The following is a 19,408-nucleotide window of genomic DNA, read 5'->3' as shown; positions in this document are numbered from 1 at the left end:
GATTACTATTAGTAACGCCAAACGAAACTGCAGATGATCAATGCCACTGAAAAGCTCAGTTTTTATTTAAGCAAGGGGTTTGAATTTTTTCTCCAAACCAGTTATCTCGCTTCCTTCACACGGAGCAGTGCCTTTTTTATACATTAAAACTTTACAACCCCAACCACGTCTCAAACTTACCTCAAAAATTCCCACTAATCTTCCTAACGTCCCTTTCACTCCAGCCTATGGAGAGTTCAAAGAGAAAAGAAAGGCTTTAGCGACAGCTCAGGACAGATTTCCTCATTTGTTGTGCAGGAGCAGTTCCTTCAGGGCAGGAAGCAAACACTGTAATTCAGTTAGTCTGAGAACAACATGGTCACAGGAGAAACGACAAATGCATCGTGAGCTCTAACCACGCAGGCATTCACAGCACTTCTTCTCTTTTTCTGTATTCGAACTATTTTGGATTCAGTCTAGAGGAAAAAAAAAGTGTGTTTTTTTTTCTTCTTACAAGTTACTAACATAACCTGAACGGCCACCACAATCTCCTCTAAGGTTAGCCTAAGCGTGGACAAAATTTGCTCTGGTGTTTAGCAGTACTACCTATGCAAAATTGCAGCTTAAGAAAATGCCTTCAAAGCACATATAAGACATCCCCCTACACTACCAAAGCAACATGACAGCTTCGAGGATTTTCGGGGCATCCTCCATCCGCATGAGCAAAGAAAAGCAAACATAAAACACTTGCAAAGCGGTAAGGTGAGCTCCCTCACAGCAACATGACGCATTTTGATACACCACAAAACTCAGTTACCCATTGAAGGAAGGCTTCTGAATCAACAGAGACAAATCAAGAAGAGATCTAAGCAGCAGCTGCGTCTCCTGACTACTACCGAGCACCTTCCCTCCTCACCTGATTTGCTGCCACTTTTTAGACATCCACACGCTGCTGTGGCTCAGTCCTTAAGTCCCTATCCTTAAGTGCTGCTTCACTCCTCTCTGCTCTGGTGCCTGCCTCATGCACGAATGCAAAATGCCAGCCCACTCTCCTGCCCCCAGCCCCCTCCTTTTTTCCCAATAATTTACATTCCCTTCTTTGTACGGCTGTAAATGGTTGGAGCTCGAGTGCTCCAGAGAAGATGGCATTTTGCTCCATGACTTACTTGGTCTGAAGCAATGCACACAACCTGGCACACAACCCAGCCACGTCTGGAAGGTAAATTCACTGCCATCTTCGGCAGCTGGAACACATCCTGAGCCGCTCAGGAAAACAGTGCTCCTGCAGCCTGGGTATACAGACCTGAGCATGTCAGGCTTTTTATTTTCTTTAAAAAAGTTATTTGGGTGAGGGGAGCTACACACTTGATACAAATTCTCTGTCCTAAGCGGCCAGGATACTGCGTTCTGCTTGTTCAGCTACTCAGCAGCTGCTGTACAGTCACATGCTTTCAGAAAGGGAGACCTTTCATTAACTAAAGGCTACGTAGGCTCCTGTTAAATAAGCACGGCCAGCAGAACCACGCTGCCGGAGTGCACATCGCTCTTGCTTCTAACAATAGCTGGTGGCAGGGCCGCCCCAAGAGAGGAAAGGGCTTTGGGGCTCCCACTGCCACCAGCACCCACAGAACCCAACTCCACCCTGCAAGGCGCTGCCTGACCTCTGCTTCTAGGAAGCAGCTTCTCAGCCGAACCTTTTCTGTTGTTTTTGGATGCAAAATGCGTCCTCTCACCGGTGCTTCTGACGTCCTGCTCAGCCCATAGGTGGGCCACTGCCTATTAACCACCGGGCTATTTCTGGAGTCAAAGAGCAATTCCGTGAAGGTCACCGCACGCGTGTGCGCGCACCAGGGGCAGATAACTGGTTCTGACCTTTGCAGGCGAGCGATTTTACCTCATCTGCAGAGCTGCCGCTGCTAACCTGGACTGATCTCTCGCAGAAGTGAACTGGACAGCAAATGCTGCAAAAGAATTTCATTCAAAGAACAGAACTCCTTAAGCAATCTCAAATGCTGGCTTTTTTTTTTTAAAAAGATAAGCAGTCCTATCAGTTAGCTAGCAGTAACAAAGAGGAACGCAAGGCTTCCACCTTCCCAACATGCATACATCAATATATTAAAAAGTGAAGTGTAATCAGCTATTTTAGGTAAATAACGATCTTAAGCCAGTTTTCTCTACTTGTTCCTGAAGGTTATTGATTAACATTGATTCATATTAATGAATTACTGCTCTCATTCCTCACCTGCAGAGGCAGTGAACCAAAAGCCGTCGATGTTGGGATGGTTTAGCAAACTCTCCTACCTGACTAGAGACAAATTTATCTCCAGGCAACTACCCAGCCTGGAAACGAAGCAGGAATACTGCACGACCAGCATCCCAAGCAGCTTATTCCCAGCTCTAAAAGCATGCTTGAACGAATACAGGCAGGAGGAGCCCTGCCTGGTGTTCTGGTTAAGCCAAGAGGTGAGCAAAATAATGCTGTCTGCAAACCAAGATCCTCCTTCTCCATTCTGCCCAGCTGTATTCACCCAAAAAGGCAGGAACAGTGATTCCAAGACAAATGTGCTGTAGGAAAAATCACACCGAATTATTATTATGACTCAAAGAAGTGCCCAAGTTTCCTTCAGATATGAATTTACCACACGCAGTAGCAGGCGGCAACGTAAATGGATCGATTCCAATGAACTTCAGGTTGGCCATGACAGAAGTGAGAAGCACCAAAGCCTTAAAGGCTGCAGAGCACATTAACCATAAAATCCTCCAGTCCAGCGGCTCTAGAACCCGATTTTACTGGTACCGTGAGTTTTCAAAACCTAGAGGACACATCCAACCCAGGCTGAGTTACGCCAGTTCCTGATACAGCACTTAACCCGCACACCACAAGCCCGAATCCCTACAGTCATGGCTTTGTTTAAGGGCACAAGAGAACACGAAGCAGAACTCGGTCTCCCACTAGTTTCTAACAAAGTTGCCTAAGATACCAGAGTTAAATATCTGTGGCTGTTATCACCAAAGCAAGCCAGATAACGACCAGCACAACTGCTCTTGGAGCACGCTGCCTGTCGCTTCTCTAGGGGCCAGCCCTCAGCACCTTCCCTGGCTGCAGCACAAGGAGCATTTTCTTGGAAAGTTGGATGTGCAGTCACAGGCTCATCCAGGACTGGAGCCGGATCTAAGTCTTAATTTGCACCAGATGACTCTGGAATTTCTCCTCGGTAGTAAACGCATCGGGAATCCTCTGCCCTGACAGGCCTGGCAGAAGCAGCACAATTTATTTGGGCTCTCGTTCCCCCACCAAGCACTGGAAGTAGCGCACATGGAGCCTGTGCTGCCATCCTCAGGATCCACACACGTCCTCAGAGGGGCAGGAAAGCACCAGCAGCTGTTCCACCTGGAGGTGTGAGAATACAGCAAATAAAATGAGGGACAGCATCCCCGGGAAGAGGCACACTCCTAAAAGGAGACAGAGCTCACGAAGCCAGCTTCACAATCCCTTCTCTGAGCACAAGGAGGACCCGAATCAGCTTCCAGTCCTAACGTAGCCCCAACTGCAGGGAGAGGCAGGCTTAGCAAGAGCGTGCGAGTGTCAGCAACACCCAGCCGCCCCAAACTGTGCCCGACTTCAAACCCCTGCCGCACGCCCCGAGGGGAGGGCTGGGCGTTCAGGACAAGGAACAAAAATCTAGAGGAAATGAAGCTTTACTAGTTCTGCTGCTCGTGGAACAACTTGTTTTAATAAAGAAAAATTACTGAAGACATCCAAGAACAGCAGGTTCAGGTTTCAAAGCTGAAAATAAGTTCGGGTCAGATGCAAAAAGCAGCCTGCAGCAACACCATCTGTTCCTAGGGACAGCTTTTATTTCCTTCCATCTGAGCTAAGGAAAATGTGGGTTGGAATTTCAGCTATTTTACTTTGCTCTATTAGGCTCAAAGCCTGCATCTACTATAGATTACTGCTGGGCCAGAGGACTGTGGTAAAACACCCAAATCTTTGCTCTAGCACTTGCAGCACTGAAGGCAGTAAATCACAGCCAGGACTGCTAGCTTAGACAAGTCCCAAAGACACCAATTACAGCAAGTAGGCAAAATTTCTTCCTTGTGCCTCAGAGAGGGTTATACTTCCCCACCTAACCCTTTCCTGCAATACAACCAATATACTCTCGCATTTATGAGGCATCCTAACAGACCGAAGAGCTCCCAAACGCTGCACTCATTTTTCTGAGGTCCGAGCACACAAGGCAGCAGGCAGTAGTGAACTCGGTCTGTTTGCACTGAACATTCCTAAATCCACTAAGAGTTTAAAGCAATCACCTCTGTCATTCATTCATTCATGGTCCCTGACGTGGGATTTCCAAGAAAAATAAAGATACGGGGCTTCCTATCTTTCCTTCTTCCCTAGCACTGAAAGATGTCATTATTCATACCCTACATCACACCCAAAACACATGAAACGGAACAGATTATTTATAAAACACATTTAAGAGGAAAGCTACTGTCTAGCGACCAGATCAAAGTGCTGGCATGACGGACCAGTTCTGATACCGGCATCAATTGCCTGTTTGATCACAGATGAGGCACAACTTATCTGGCTTTTGGTTCCCATGAAGAAAGCATGACTAACACGCTCGTAGCTTTATAGAACTTGACATTTGCTAAGTATTTAAAGGTCAGGATGTGAAAGATGCTGGAAGTGCAAAATTAAATGCCTTTGGGTTTAACAGATGAATGTGGAGGCTTTCTTCAAAGTCGCTCCGTAATAAGTTTAATTTAAGGCATCTATTTCTAAAACATGTTCCTCACCAGTTGCTCACACCCATAAAAAAAAAACCCTTACTCCCAACATGAAATTAATTTTGGGGAGAGAATGCAACAGCAAAAAAATCCAAGAATGAAGACAACTATACTACATTGGTACTATTGTTTTAAAAGGCCACATCATTTTTTTAGAAGGGGAACCTTACAACATACCTGGCGTTTGCAGCCTTGTAAGACCGACTACCTCATTTTTCAACAATTTGTCAGAAATAAGCAGTTTTATCCTGAAACACTGCTCTCATTCAGAACCAGCCTGCTTGTCTACTGCTGCTTTGCCTAGAAAGAATGTTCAAGACCTCAGTCACTTCGCATTTCATGCAGACAATGGTGAGCGTGACAAGTGTCGGTACCTGTCTGCTTTAATACATCTGCTGGCACAGCTTACTGTAGATAAGGACTGCCTCAAACTAGGACAAGGACTAACCAAAGGGATCACAGGTTTCACTCAGAATTAACGTTTTATTTTCAGCACAGCAACATCAAAATTCTGAAAAGCAAGGAGGGAAAAAGTCAGATTCCTCTAAGTGCCGATCGCTGCAGCAATCACGTGTACAGGCTCAAACACACACACGGTGGAATTAAGAGTGAATGCAGAAGTTAAAATTCTTAGTTTGGGGGAAGCGTGCTTTAAAAAAGAAAATGCATACCATGCAGAAAGAATGAATTGAGAAAAGCCAGCCTATTGTCATCTTCAAAGACCACAAGCAACTGAAAGGGTAATGAGTCCTTCCAGCTCCTCCAACTGGCTCTTATTAAAATGGAAAAGGCATACCAAAGGCAGCGAAAGAAAGTCTGCAAACTTCTGCCATAGCTTTGGTCAGCACAAGAGCCACCTTCTTTCAGGATAAAAGTTCCTGTGTGTTCACAGGCACAGGGGACGCGGGATTTTCTCTCTCCCAACACAAGCAGCAGAACCCATCTGCTCAGCTAAGCTGGGGCCTCCTCGTGACCGCCAGACGTACCAGGCCCAGGAGAGGAGCTCAGAGCTCAAACCTACAGGGAAAGCAGCCTCTGCTGCAACCTCCCCGAAAAAGCCTACGTTCACGTGAAAGGACGAATAGGGATTAACAGCCTAATTCACACCAGCGAGCTCCAGCTAGCACGCACACCAGTTGCCCAGCAAGGAGCCTCCTAAAAACACCGCCTTGCCAAATCGATAGCACGAGCTGGGAAACTGGGTGCACGAGTGCTTTCCAGCAGCACAGCTGCAGCAGAGCAAACATTCCCCTCCTGCACGCACATTCCCCAGCAACATTTTACAGTAAACAGCTCGCCGAGCCGAAGGCGGCTGATGCACATTCTAATTCGGTGGACGCAGCATGAGCGGAGTCCTGGAACACAAACACATTTGAGGAAGGCACAAATAAAAGCTGGCCCCTGTTTTCCACCTGTGCCAGCTAGCCTAATCATCATCAGCTGCAGGAGAGCTCGGGTAATTTTACACACGACAGGCTGCTCTTCTGCAGGCCACTTGTTGGAAGGCTGGTATTATAGGTTTGGATGGCCGCGTTTCAGCCTCCCACCCTGCACTCACATCAAACAGGGCTCGGTGCCGCGAGGCGAGGGGCTCTGGGCGTCCTCCTGCTGCCTCGGGAGCTGCTTACTGCTGGTCGAGCGGCATTCGAGCGGAGAGGCACTTCGCTGGGAATGACTCAACCCTGCCAGGCTGCCACAGTTTGAATTACATTCTCATTCGGCACCAGTCCACGTGAGCGAGGGAACACCAGCTGAGTGAGAGGGGATTATCTCAGCCAGCCCAAACCAGTTTCTTCGCTGCAGATTGAGCCCGTGCCAAGGCTTCCTTTCAGCCACTGAGCTGTCATGGAAAGAGAGCAACTCTTCCAAGCTCTGCGCTGCCTGAGAAAGGGAGGGTCGATACAGATTTATTTTAGGGATGTGAAAGGCGAAGCCACGCATCTCCTGAATGAACCTTGGACTTCTGCAGCAAATAATTTAATTATTAACAACGATTAGGCTGTAATAAATTAAATATCGTAATTAAAACACTTCTGTTGTTCTGGTTAAACTCACTTTGGCTTGATTACTGTGTTACTAAAAAAGCCAGCGCTGTACTACAAGCTGGAAACACAATTTGCAAGCAGGAATCCACAGGACTAGAGAGACCTAAAAAAAGAAAGTCGCTGTGTCGCTTCATAGCTTTCTGATAAACTGCTGGACTATAAAAGCATCCCAAGAGAAACACACAGCTCAGGAGCTGCCACATTAAGGCCAAATATCAAACATTGTTAGAAAGCAACAGGTATGGCCAAGTACTTTGCGGGGGGAACTTGACAGACAAGACAAATAGAGCAGCTACTGGGGAAGCTTCCTTCCAACTCCCATCAATTCGCTCTTTATTTCTGTTCTACAGCACAAAGATTTATAACCCTCTTGAAAGCATTTTAATCCTTCCTTATGTAACTAGGAACCTACTTGGTCATCCATACATAACCAGTTAATCGTTTCTGAACCCATGCATCCCTCCAACTCGATAATATTCAGTTCTAAAGACCAATTTTATGTCCAGTGTAATCAACTACCATTTGCTGACTTGAAAATCCTTTAAAAAAAACGTTCTTCCAGCTTTACAAGAAGCACACACCTTCTCCATACAGTTCAACGTGTGCTGCTATTTGACCCCATTTCTGAAACAGCTCTAATTCAAAAACAAAGCCATGAACACATCCGAAATTGTTGCTTATGGTAACTTTTCCAATCAATTTCTGGTATTCATAGAAAACTCAAAATATACAGTAAACCAAAACTTACTGACATTCCTATGACGCTTGGGGTGTCTTCAGTGGCTCATAAGGGCTTGTTTCTATTTTATACCTAATTATTAGCTCCACAAAAGCAAAGTTTTTTTCTTAAGTTCTTTTAGGAAAGCATACCTCACAGAAAGGTAACAAAACAGAGAACATCATCGTATGTATCAAAAGTTTAGAGCTTCGTTTTATCCATTATCAGTTAAAACTTTCAGGAGAGGAGAAGTCGATGCCAAACAAGAGCCTTAATTACATTCCTATGCTGTCTGTATTTAGGACTCCCTCCCATCTGTAACTCTGAGGGTTTCCCTCCCACGTACAATGTGGGTGTTACCAGTGGTCCTGTATTTCTCTCCACCTCGTGAAAACGAGCTGGAGTGCTGGGAACCCTCCCAGAGCCCCATCCAACACCGAGCAGCGAAGCTCCAGGAGCCCCTGCTCTCCTCAGGTCCTTACCTCTTCACAGACCTCTCGCACCGCGGCCACGTTGGGCTCCTCCTCGGGCTCCATGCCGCCCCCAGGGACAATCCATCGGTCCGGATGACGACTGCTGCTCACCAGCAGCACCTGCGGAGAGCAGAGCACAGCTGATGGATGAGCTCACAGCAACGCTCCTTCTCAGAGCCCAGCTGCAGGAGGAGAGGTGTCTTTGAGCCTCTCACACCTCCAACCCAACGCCAGTCCTTGGAAATGCTCCGCTCTTCCCAAGGCGATTTCTTTACCCCCTTGCAGGCAGCTGTGCAGGCTGCGTGCTCAATGCCAACGAGGCACTCCAGCACTCTGAATTATTTCAACCATTACTTTCTCGTCGCTCTCGAGCACTGAAGAATAAATTAAGCCTCTGCATACCAAACCAACAGTTTGCTATGTGAGACAGCACCACAATACGCACGCTGTAAGAGCTGCTGTACCCAGTCACTGCACGGGCTGACAGCTGGGGATACGTGCCGTGCAGTACGAGACTGCCCAGGAGCTGCTCAGCACCTCCACCCTCTGCACAAGTTCCTTGTTTTACCTTTATCAGGACCTTTGGCCTCGCTTACCTCTGCAGTGACATTAATGATATGCACCAGGCAGGTACCTGCCCACTAAAAACCTGACAGGGAATTGTTTTAGGAAGGGTTTCAACCTCCCCGCCTGCCCCTTCCTCTGTAGCAGGCACCGAGGAGCTCAGTCAGCTCTGGGGCCAGCACTTGGTTACTTGGGCTTTGGATGAGGTTGTCCAAGGGGGTGTTTAAGCAAAATACAAGTTTAAATAAAACCACCTAAAAGCCCTGCCAAAGGGCTGCAGAGGTGGACGGGCTGTTTTTTCATCGGGAAAACGATTCAACCGCATTCGACCATTTTCACAGCAGTCATCTTTCATAAGCATTCCTTGTGGGGTATTTCTTGAAACACTTTATCCCAATGTAATTCTGCTCGGTACGGTTCTCTTTTTGTCTTATTAAACTTCCTCGCTGTCCTTTGGAAACAAAAAGCTAGCTAACAAGCTCAACTGGATGAAGCTTTTCCCAAAGAATCCCGAGGCACTGTGCTTATTAAACTTACTTGCAATACATCCGTGAGCAGAGATGGAAACTAAAAACAAAACTAATACTGTTTTTCAGCTCTCTAAACAAAGCTTGTTCATTAGAGTCATCATGCTATACTTCATCATTTCACTGGCACAAAGCTCCCAGCCAAAGGAACTTGCTCCAGAAACTTTCCAACATACCAGTCCAATTAGGTTACAGGCCAGCTGTAACAGTTTCAATCAGACATTTCAAAGTTAAACTGCACCAGGCACTAAAGTCCCAGGCTTTACTGTGTAAATGTTGATTTACCAGTAGCATAGGAAAAGATTTGCACTAATTATCAAGAAGAGATCTACCTACAGAATTCAGAATTACACGTCTGAGGCAGAAACAAGCTCGAGATTTCAGAGTTTTGCAGGACTTTTCTCCTCTGGAAACTCTCAGCTGCCAGCTGACCACCCCACAAAGCGATTTCATTTTTGGGGCCCAGGCACAAGGGTGGCCAACGGGCTGGGGCAGGGCTGAGGAGAACCACGATCAGCTGCAGGAGCAGCAAAGCTAAAGGCAGAAATTGAAGAGGGGTCACAACAAACGTTTGGCAACTGCTGGGCTAACCTTTCCTAAGCCTGGAACTAAACACTGGGGGCTCTCAGGTGTCAGAACATCCCTAATCAGCAGCCTTCCGTGGATCCTACTAATTATAATGCCTCAAAGCCTCCTCTTCGGTCAGAACCCACACCTCCACCCTGCAAGACGTGAAGCAGCATCATTTACTAAGCAATCCCCTTCCGATCCCCGAGCACTACCCCACCCGTCTATCGGATTAAGGCAGTCAGAACGCAGGCCAAAATGAGCCAAGCCCAAGGGGCTCCCTTCGTCCTGCAGCTTCCTAATGGAGCTGCCTAACCACTGCCCCTGCTCTGCTCATCATGCAGGCCATGTGATGTGGTGGAGCAGCACCCACGTTGTATGAACACCCCGTGGCGTTGGCCTTCCCCAGGGGAAGGCAGAATTCCTTTTCCCCAGACGCCCAGTGCACGCAGACCATCACCAGCCTACGCAGGCAGCGTGCCCTCACTCATCCTCAGCGATTTTGGGGCTCCGAGGAGCCCAGCAGCAGCCACCTCTGCTTTGTCAGCTGTGGGGACACAGGGCTTGGGCTCGGTGACCCTTTGGGTCCCTTCCAACTTGGATATTCTGCGATTCCACAGCCCCTGCAGGCTCAGCACGCAGGGTGTGCAGTTGCCCTGTGCCACCTTCCCCCGGTGTCTGTTCCCATCACGTTGCAGTGCTTTTTTGACTTCACCCTGCCTCATCACCAGCACCACTCATGGAAGAGCTTGGGCTGAAATTCCTAACTCCAGGTCAGGAGGTGATTCCGGGGACAAAGTTAGAAGTCACAGCCATTTCATGCAGACCCTTTCCTGTTCGGTACGGAAGACTCACGGTTGCAGTTTCTGGTTTCAGTGCAGAGTCCCAGCTCAAAGGAAAAGGAAAAGAAAAAAAGCAGAGCTGCAGAAGCAGCTCCCTGCACACCAGCGGAGCACAGGTCACGGCGTTGAACTCCTGCCACCTTCCACTTGTGAGAAAAAGTATCTGCTGAGGGAACGGCTGTACAAAGACTTCTAAAGGAAAGGCTGCTGGATTGTTCAGGCTGAGACAATGCTTCACCAACGCACCAGTAGGAACTTTGAGGTGTAAACAACAGTTTTAGGCAAAGTAAATTAACTTCAGCTGGTCTGGCAGTTGAGCATTTTCTAAATAGAATTAGCATGAACAACCCTCGCTGGGAAGGAAAAACCTGTCATTCTCACACTTTTATGTAATCAGACTATTTCCTGTTTAATAAAAAGGAAATCCCATCAAGAGAGAGCAGGAAACATGCCCTACAAGGTCATTCTTTTAAAACGGCTTTAAACAGGATATTGCTCCCAATGAGCTCCCCCAAGACAAAGGGAGCTGGTTCACCAGGAGGGTGAGACATTGTCGTACTCCGAGCCCCCACATCTAAAAACGTCCCGAGTCCCAGGACCTGCAACGCATTCAAAGGCGCCCAGTAAAAAGGTCACTTGAACCGCAGCTTTGGGCCGTAAGATCTTACAACCAGCCCCAAACCCAGGAACACGAGAGCTGCTGAAAGCCATTCGTGTGTGGGAGGCCCAGCCTGAACGCTGCCTCCCAGATAAGAAATCCTCAGCAGAGACCTTCTGCCCCGATAGCTGGGGGGACACCACACACCTGGCCAGGAGGAGACACCAGCAGAGCAGGGTCTCCTTGCAGGAGAGTGATGTGAGTTTGTGTTCCTGCTGTAAAAAGGTTGGAATCTTTCTCTAATTTCCACCAAAAAGACAAGAGGGAGAATGGCAGCTACCCCTTCACTTTACAACAAGGCACTACAAGAACGTTATTCAAGTGCTCAGTTAGACGGAGCCTACTCCAACACAGTTCTACAAGATAAAACCAACAGCTTTTAAAGGGTACCTGCTGCTACCTCACATCCCTGCTACCTCCATTTTTGCTGGTGAATTTCTTTATTACATAAAATCATTCACCTGTCTACAGAGCAACAAAGAGATTTTAATCAAAACCGTCATAAAAAAAGAGCGATTGTTACTCATCTCTGACATCTGCTTAAAAGCAGGGAGGAAAACACCAGATTTCTCAGAACTGGAACTGCACAAGTTTAATCTGTAAGGTGCAGCCGAGTCATCTGCGCCCCTCACCTCGGGCAACGCAACCTCCGTCCTGCCCGGCAGCCTCCAACACCAGAGCTGCAGCAGTGTGAAGCTGCAGCAATGTGAAGCTGCCCCTTTTTGGAGTCCTGCATTCACGTCCACTTCTCCCTCACCCTCCAGAAGGCACCAAGGGTCCCCTCTCTGCTCAAGGAAGACTTGGAGAGCAACCCACTGGCACCTTTGAGAAGATACAGCCTAGACTTTTGGTTTCATTCAAGCCAAAACGCAAAGGCAGGTTTACGTCTTGTCTTTACAATGGGGGCTGAGGCTCTTGGCTTTGAGACTCTTGGCTTTGAGATCTCGGGGGCAGGTTTTGGAGCCCAGTCTTGGTGGGAAAGCATTTGCAGGTGTCACGACACCCAGCCAAGTTCTGTTTTCCAGGATTTGAAAGACAATGATGTCATTTCAAAGTAGGGAAATGAGCAACACAAGCCTCCTTGGCAAGGCGCACGGCAGCCCAGAAGTAGCTCTCAGACACAATCAATGAAATAAGAGAGAGGTCAGAAAAATAAACAGAGTTTGAAGCCTACAGCAGGGGCTCCTGATCTGTAGCCCTAACGGCAACAACCTCCAAAGAGAACCAACACCCACCCCAGGCTTTCCCTGGGAGGAGGCAGGGGAGCAGCCGAGGCACCTAAAGCTGCCGGATCCCCGTGCGGAGCCCGAAGAGCCATGGGAAAGGGGAACCGAGACTGACACTGGGATAAACCCGCGAGCCCCCGGCACACGATGCTGACCTTACCACAACCTAACTACGCACAGCTGCTTTTCTCCACATCGCGTTGTCTTCCAGAAGGAATGGAAAGCAAAAGCCGGGCAACCAAGGCAAGGCAGAGGATTCCCTCTCGCAAACAGCACAGGGACGGAGGGAGTCCCGGCTCCTTCCCTGCGATGCTCGATTTAAACAACAGCAACCTCCCATCAATAAAACAACAGTGGCGACATTGTAGGCAACCCGATTCCTAGAAAGAGGCTGCACAGAAGCACTGCGGCAAAGACTGAAAGAGCTGCCACGTTATTAGAAGCTGGCCTCCAGTGTTATTAGCAATGAGCCGTCTTCCCTCCCATCCTCCAGGAAAGGAGGCTCCCAGCTGATGGCAGCCCAGGACCCTCAGCCTGGCAGCCCTGCCCGGTACGAGGCAGCAGACAAGATGTTAAAGACGTGCTCTGTGGCCCAGCACCACTCTGCTGCCAGAAAACAACGCATAGCTCCCAGCTACCCAAACTGCCTCCGGCTCTCCTTTCCTTTTCCCCCAGTACTCGTGCCGTGCCCCAAGCACGAAGCCCCTGACGTTTCAGACTCATGTCACGCCTCAGTGTTCCCTATCGGGGCACCAGGCCCATGCCACACTCCAGTGGGACTGGCAGGGAAGGAGGCTGACTTCAGTGGCTCTCACCTGTACAATCTGCCTGTCTGAAAGCTTCGATGTAACAGGAGGCTCTGCATGCTGCAGTTCGGAGCTCTGCTAGCAATGCTCTGAGTCGTCCTCTGCCCAGCCAGGACGCTGCAGCCGGTACAGCTCTGTGTGTCCAGTATCACAACCACCTCCGATGCTCTACCCCAAGCTAGGGAGTGCTCTCACAATCCCCAGGTGTATTTAGTGCAGTTAATGCTCATGTATCTGGCAGAGCCAGGGGCTGACTGCATCAAATGAAATGCTGCGAACGCCAGGCTGACAAACCGAGCGCATGAGGAAGAGGAGGAGGAGAAAGAGGAGGAGGAGAGAGGCACCCAAAGCCACGCAAAGCCCCCTGCCTCCCATTTAGCTGGCAGAAACACAGCCCTGCTCACACTACCACAAACCCCACGTTTTGCCAAGCTCCTGACAGCCCGAACGAGCGTGCCGAGGAGCGCCGGGTTTGCGGGACGGCTTCTCCCACCCTCTTGCTATTCGGGGCACGTCACGAAGCCAGCACATTGCCCCGCGGCACCCAGCACGCAGCGGGCAGCAGGTTGTAGCCAGCTTTAAACACGGCGATGTTTCCAGCCAGTACAAGCAGGACCGAAATACCTCAAACCGCAGAAAAATCCCGTCCTGACCCTAACGGGAAAAGCACGTTCCTGCAGGAGCTCTGCTGGTCCTCAGCAGTACACATTTTCTTAGGCAAAGGTTATTTTTCCACAGGCACCCACACCTTGCTCCGTGGCAGGATGAGATTTGACTTACAATCAGGAAAACGGAGGCAGCAAATTAATGACAGAAAGCTCAAGGAGGAAATTGTTCACGCTACAGATCTTGACAAAAGGAAAGCCCGAGCCTAGAAAAAGGAGGCAGAGGTGAACTGGAAGAGGTTCAGGTCATTTCAAGTACTTGGATCATACCTACAGAGTTATAACCAAGATGAAAAATAAAATCCCATTGGTTTTTAGGCTACTCCTTAGAATAACAATAATAAATCACCCCGCGCTGCTATGCCGGCCTCAAAATGCCACGGGTCACATTGCTGTTACTACACATCGCTTGTAACTGTAGAGTGCCCGCTAACTCCTACTGAAGCAAGACAACCCAGAGTCCTTTCCCCGCATCCCAGTTACACCACACAGCTCCTCTGCGACACGTCCAGGGGGACGAGGGGCAGCCAGCACCCGAAATGCCTGCACGGCGCCGCTCGCCTCGGCAGCGCGGGGCTGATAAGGCGGCACTCCCAGCCAGAGCCCCCCGATAACCTCCTGGTGCAGCTGACACCCCTCCGGTCACCACATAGCTCTTGCACAACTCTTCCAGGCAGACTTCTCCCAGAGGAATGCTAGCTTTTACACCGTCTTTTTTCTTTTTTTCCTAAGGAAAATGAAGGGAGTTGGTATTTTTGCACAGACCGAATGGCTGCACGTCAGCAGCTGCCTGTGTGTACGCTGCCTGGTTTGCTTAACAAGCCCTATTCATAAAACACAGCACAGAAAATACCTACAGCCACAAAAACTCTGGAGAAGCTTTTCAAATATAAGTAATTAATTCTACATAGAGCATAATTACGTTATTTACACAAGAAAAAGTAACTGCCCAAGTGGGTAAGAGTAAAAATAACATGAACCATCTGAATTTTCTTTTTTTTTTAAAAAAAAAGAAAAATAAAAAAAAGCCTACCCAGTAGGTAATTGTATCCCTCTGAATTTTACACGTTAACGTGAAATTTCTGAGAACAAAGAGTCAGTGTGCACTGGGCACTGCCCAGCAGAGAGCTGCAGACACAGCCCCTGACACACGCATGCACCGCGTGGGAAAGAACCGTGAGCAGCCTGTGCAGTCACCCAGTGGGAGTGAAAAAGAGCTACAGGTTAACGAAACCGACTCCTGCTTCCCTGTTACGGGGTGTTATACACAGCACCTGAACGCTGATGTTTATTATTTACAAGGTAGACCTGTGAGCTTCCTCTTTTTGTCCTATCCCAGTTGTTCTGGGAGACCCCACCGCGGAGGCACGCAGCCCAGCATTAGGATGAGTCTCCTGATTTCAAAAAACAAAACAAAACAAAAAAAAACACAGCGTAATGATAAAACCCAAGCACATGATTTATTTTCCTTTTGCTGAAGGGCAAGAGGTTCCCCTGTACCCCACAACCATCCAGCCCAGGAGAGACGAAGCCTTCGGGAGCAGCCCCAGCCGCTCGTACCTGGCTCTGCAGCCGGGGCAGCGTGATGAACCCGGCCCAGGACTGATCCTGAGCATAACAGAGCAGTGGTGGCACACGGGAATGGGGAGAGAAAGGCAGGGACAAGCTGTAGCCTCTGGTCAGACAGTAAGAGGCTCAGAGACAAAAGGGATTTCAGGGAACTGGCAGGAGAAGAGACAAGTGCCACCAGAGCCGCTGCTCCTGGGTCCTTCTCAGCACACACGAGGGTTGAGGGGACCCTCTCCATGTTTGCCCCTTTCCTTCAGTTGCAACAGAACGAAGACTGACTCAGTTCTCCAGTTTCACAACAGCTTACAGAGCTTCCAGTAAGATAAGTGAAAATTTAACAACTTTCATCCTTTTGTACTTTGGTAAAGTACAAGAGAGCACGGAGCTGCCCGTCAGACTGCTCGTGGAGGCTTCCCTGGTGAAAAGCCAGAAACCCCTTTTTAGATGAAAGCTCGGTTTTGCAGAAGTTTAAACTCTTGGCCTTGGAGAAAACCAGCTACCAGCAGAGCAGAGAGGGGCAGGAGAAGCACAAACAAGAGAACTATTTCTAAACTGGCCTATATCCTACTGGGGATGTGGCAATGTGTTAGCAACAGACAGGGAGACCTTTATTTGGTTTCAACCACAAACCTTTTGTGTAGCTGAAGGGAAGGTAAAGAGTCAAGCTGAGCCATTGGAACGGGGACTCCGAGACTGTACTGCACTGGCACTCGATGATCATATGATGCTGAGCTCCCTTTACTTCCAGGCAGCAAAGTACTCCAAGTGGCTGCAGCTAATAATATTTTTATATCGAAGCAAACGCACCAAGGATGGCAGAGGAGCACCGCGTGGTCAGCACCACAGCCTGCCATTAAGGCTGGAGAAGTGCTGTGCCACACCAGCTGGGTTTAAAGCTGACCCAGGAGAAGCAAAAAGAAAGAAAGGTTCGTCTGCATGCCAAGTAATTCCCCCAGTCAGGGTCGGTGCGGGGCTGCAAACCGTATCTTTTGGTGTGGCACACGTGGAAAATCGCGGAGCCAGAGCGCTGAGCAGACGGCGTGTGAAAGTGCGGAGTTCTCATCTTAAATTAGGCTCCATTCACGAGTGAAAAAAAGGACAACCAGCCCTGGATGCTATTCTTCTCGAAGCATTTCCTCCAGAAGTCTTTGAAAAATGCCAGTTGTTAACGAGCGGCTTGTCCTTTCAGCAGATACAATGCAGGCGTGCTGCAACCTGTAGCTCCACCAGCGCAGGACTTCAGGCCAAGCAGCTCCTTTCAGTTCTGCTCAAACGTAACCCAGAGATGCTGCCGCTAAGCAGGCTTCCATCTGCCTCGTAATAGTACGGCATTAGGAAATTTGCTGGAACCCTTCCTCAGTGAAACAGCTGGTCTACACAGAAAGATGCTTGTATTATTTAAAAATAACACCCTCACAGCAGGACTGGGAGGCGCTGACCTCCCAAGCAATAAAAGGTGATTTCAGAGGGAACAGAGGCCTTGGGAGCTCCTGAGCTGCACGCTCCCCTTCTCTGCTCTCCCAGAAGCAGCAGATACGCGGGGAGGTTTCCCCATCTGAACAGCTGAAAGTCCTGGGGCTCTGCTGCCGCCAGCTTCTCTGAAGCCTGCTCACACCTTTCAGTTAATCCTGGTGATTCCCTGTCCTGCCCAGAGACCCCTCTGCCGTGCCTCAGTGCTTAACAAGCACCACAGATACGGATTTTCCATGCAGCCCAATTAAGAAATGTTTGTTGTTTTTTTTTTTTACCCCATTTGAGCTTCATTCTTAAATTCTCCCTTTGCTGCTTTTTAAAGGCCTATGTAACAAAGGCAGCTTTTCACCCAACGTTTGGTCTTCCAGAAATGTTCCAGAGCTGCTTTCATGTCCAGAAGTGGAAGCTTCCCAACCCAGTACAGAGAAAACATGCATCCTCAAGCAGCGTGCGGAAAAAATAAATCACTTAACTAAAAAAGAAGCAAGGAATTTTTATGCTAAGCCTCTTTTTTTTTTTGCAAATATAATGCCTAACGAAAGACGTGCTGTTCTAACAACCTCCATTTATTGCCAAGGCTTTACAGAAAATTAAGCCTGTGAACTGAAGAGCCAAGGGGTAAACACCTAAAAACAAGCAGTCTCCTCTGTAAGCGTAAACAGAATTTCTCTAATTTCTTCTTGTTCATTGACAAGACTGTTGAATTCAGGAACTAATTAGGGGATCAAAAAATAAAAAAGAGAAAAACTTTTTTTTGTTTTAAATTCATAGTGGGGAGGGAAGGAGAAAAGCAAGAGATAAGAGCTACCGTTTCTTAAGCTCTTAAAAGCAGCAGTAACCAGAAGCAGCCCAGCCTACAAGCAAATCACACTTCAGCACTGCAAGTTTGAATTATTTATCAAAAGGCCTTGGGCCTTTATTTATTTATTTAAAATCCGTTTAAGAGATCTTTAACTAACATATTTTGGTTCTGTTTTTCTTTCCCCCTGCCTGGAGAAACCCTTCAAATGGATCTCAATTTCCATTTAAATAGAAGCAATCAATACTGAATAACAGCACTAGCACCAAAGTATTATTTTCCAAGAGAAAATGAAAAACAAGAAATCTTTCTGAGCAAAAGCATATTTTCAGAGTTGAAGTATGTAATTGAACGTGGACTGATGACACATTTCCAGTTATTGAAAAAGCACAAGCAGCAATGAGATCAGAGCAGCACGCTTATCTCAAATTAATTGAACTTTAAATAAACATCAGCAAATGAGAACTACACCAAAAATAATTAGGAAAAAATGATAAAATCAAGGTTTCTTCCCTGCTGATTTAAATTATCGATACAAGCATGATTTACATGGCTCCTGGCCTACGATGAAGTGCAGATCTGCACAAGGAGCCACCCTGGTACCTATTGGGTTGGTAATAGCTTTCCTAAATGAATTTCTTGACCAATTCCACTTGGCGACCAGCGATGGAAGCAGGCACAGAGCCGAGAGCGCCCAACGCACCTTCAGCCCTCCGTTAAATACACAGACACCATAAATAAAACAAAAGCAGCACTGAACGACCGCGTGATGTCCTCGGGAGGCCAACTCCAGCTCCAACTAAGGACACCCCGCACAGCACCACTCACGAGGCACTCAGTGCTCCTTCATGTCACCGCAGGGAGCAGCAGCTACCTGAGCTCACCGACACGCTCACGGGAAGGGCCAAACACCCAGGGTGGCCAAACCTAAAGCTGGAGAACAGCGCTCAGGGAGAGCCCACGCTGCCCTGGTACGTAGGAAGTTTTCCAGGGCTGCGTTTGCAGCGTCCGTAGCAGACCTGTGGAAATGACAAGGCATGATGAGGGAGACAGCCAGCTCCTGACTCCTGCTTCTGCAGCTGGAAAGGGATTTTTCTGCCCTAGGTCCTACAAACTAAAGACTGAGGTTGCATCAGCTTAAACGAGACTCGGAATCCACTAAACGCTGTTGCCAGCCACAACTTTGACACAGAGACAGCCTTAAAAATCTCAACCTTAAACAAACAGCAGCTTAAACTACACTGCGAGAAACTGTCCCAAGTCAGCGTGCCTCTGAACGAGTTCGCTTGTACTTCTTCACCCAGCTCAGGTCAGCATTGTGAAACTTTCCCATTAACAAACCTTCGTGTCGCCAGCCCCACAGCAGCCCCCAGCCCCAAAGCAAGCTGCAGTCCGCGGCACTCTGCGGATCGAGGAGATGTAGAAGAGAGACCAACGGCGAGGCAGCAGCCGATTGCATCAGGTAGCTGTTAACATTACATTTGTATTCTTAACCAGAGCGTAATCAAACATGGCCAAACACCTAATCCTTGAGAGGAATTGCCACATTTGCCTCACAAATTGTGTAAAGTTGCATCAGAAAACTCGGATGCCTTCAACCACGCGTGCTGATAAGCCCCAGTATCATTACACAACGCGATTACGTTCTTCTTTAGAGTCAGTTCAAAGTACCACAAATTCCCTGAAAGTCAGGGGAAGGACCAGCT

At 48.3% G+C, this 19,408-nt stretch overlaps 1 protein-coding gene across 2 annotated transcripts in view; it reads right to left on the bottom strand.

The window, feature by feature from the left end:
* NUDT3 (nudix hydrolase 3) overlaps positions 1-19,408 on the bottom strand; it is a 30,579-nt gene that overhangs the window by 9,518 nt on the left and 1,653 nt on the right. For both annotated transcript variants that reach the window (XM_084301833.1, XM_084301832.1), the window contains exons 2-3: positions 8,016-8,126; positions 181-225 (exon numbers count right to left, since the gene is read on the bottom strand). In XM_084301833.1, the coding sequence (XP_084157959.1) occupies positions 181-225; positions 8,016-8,126 (156 nt within the window). The remainder of the gene's footprint in view (positions 1-180; positions 226-8,015; positions 8,127-19,408) is intronic.

This window comes from Netta rufina (genome assembly GCF_964035555.1).
Source record: "Netta rufina genome assembly, chromosome: 26".
In the NCBI taxonomy this organism is placed as follows: domain Eukaryota; kingdom Metazoa; phylum Chordata; class Aves; order Anseriformes; family Anatidae; genus Netta; species Netta rufina.
Note: the sequence above shows the minus strand (reverse complement) of the source record. Positions and strands in the feature narration are given on the sequence as shown.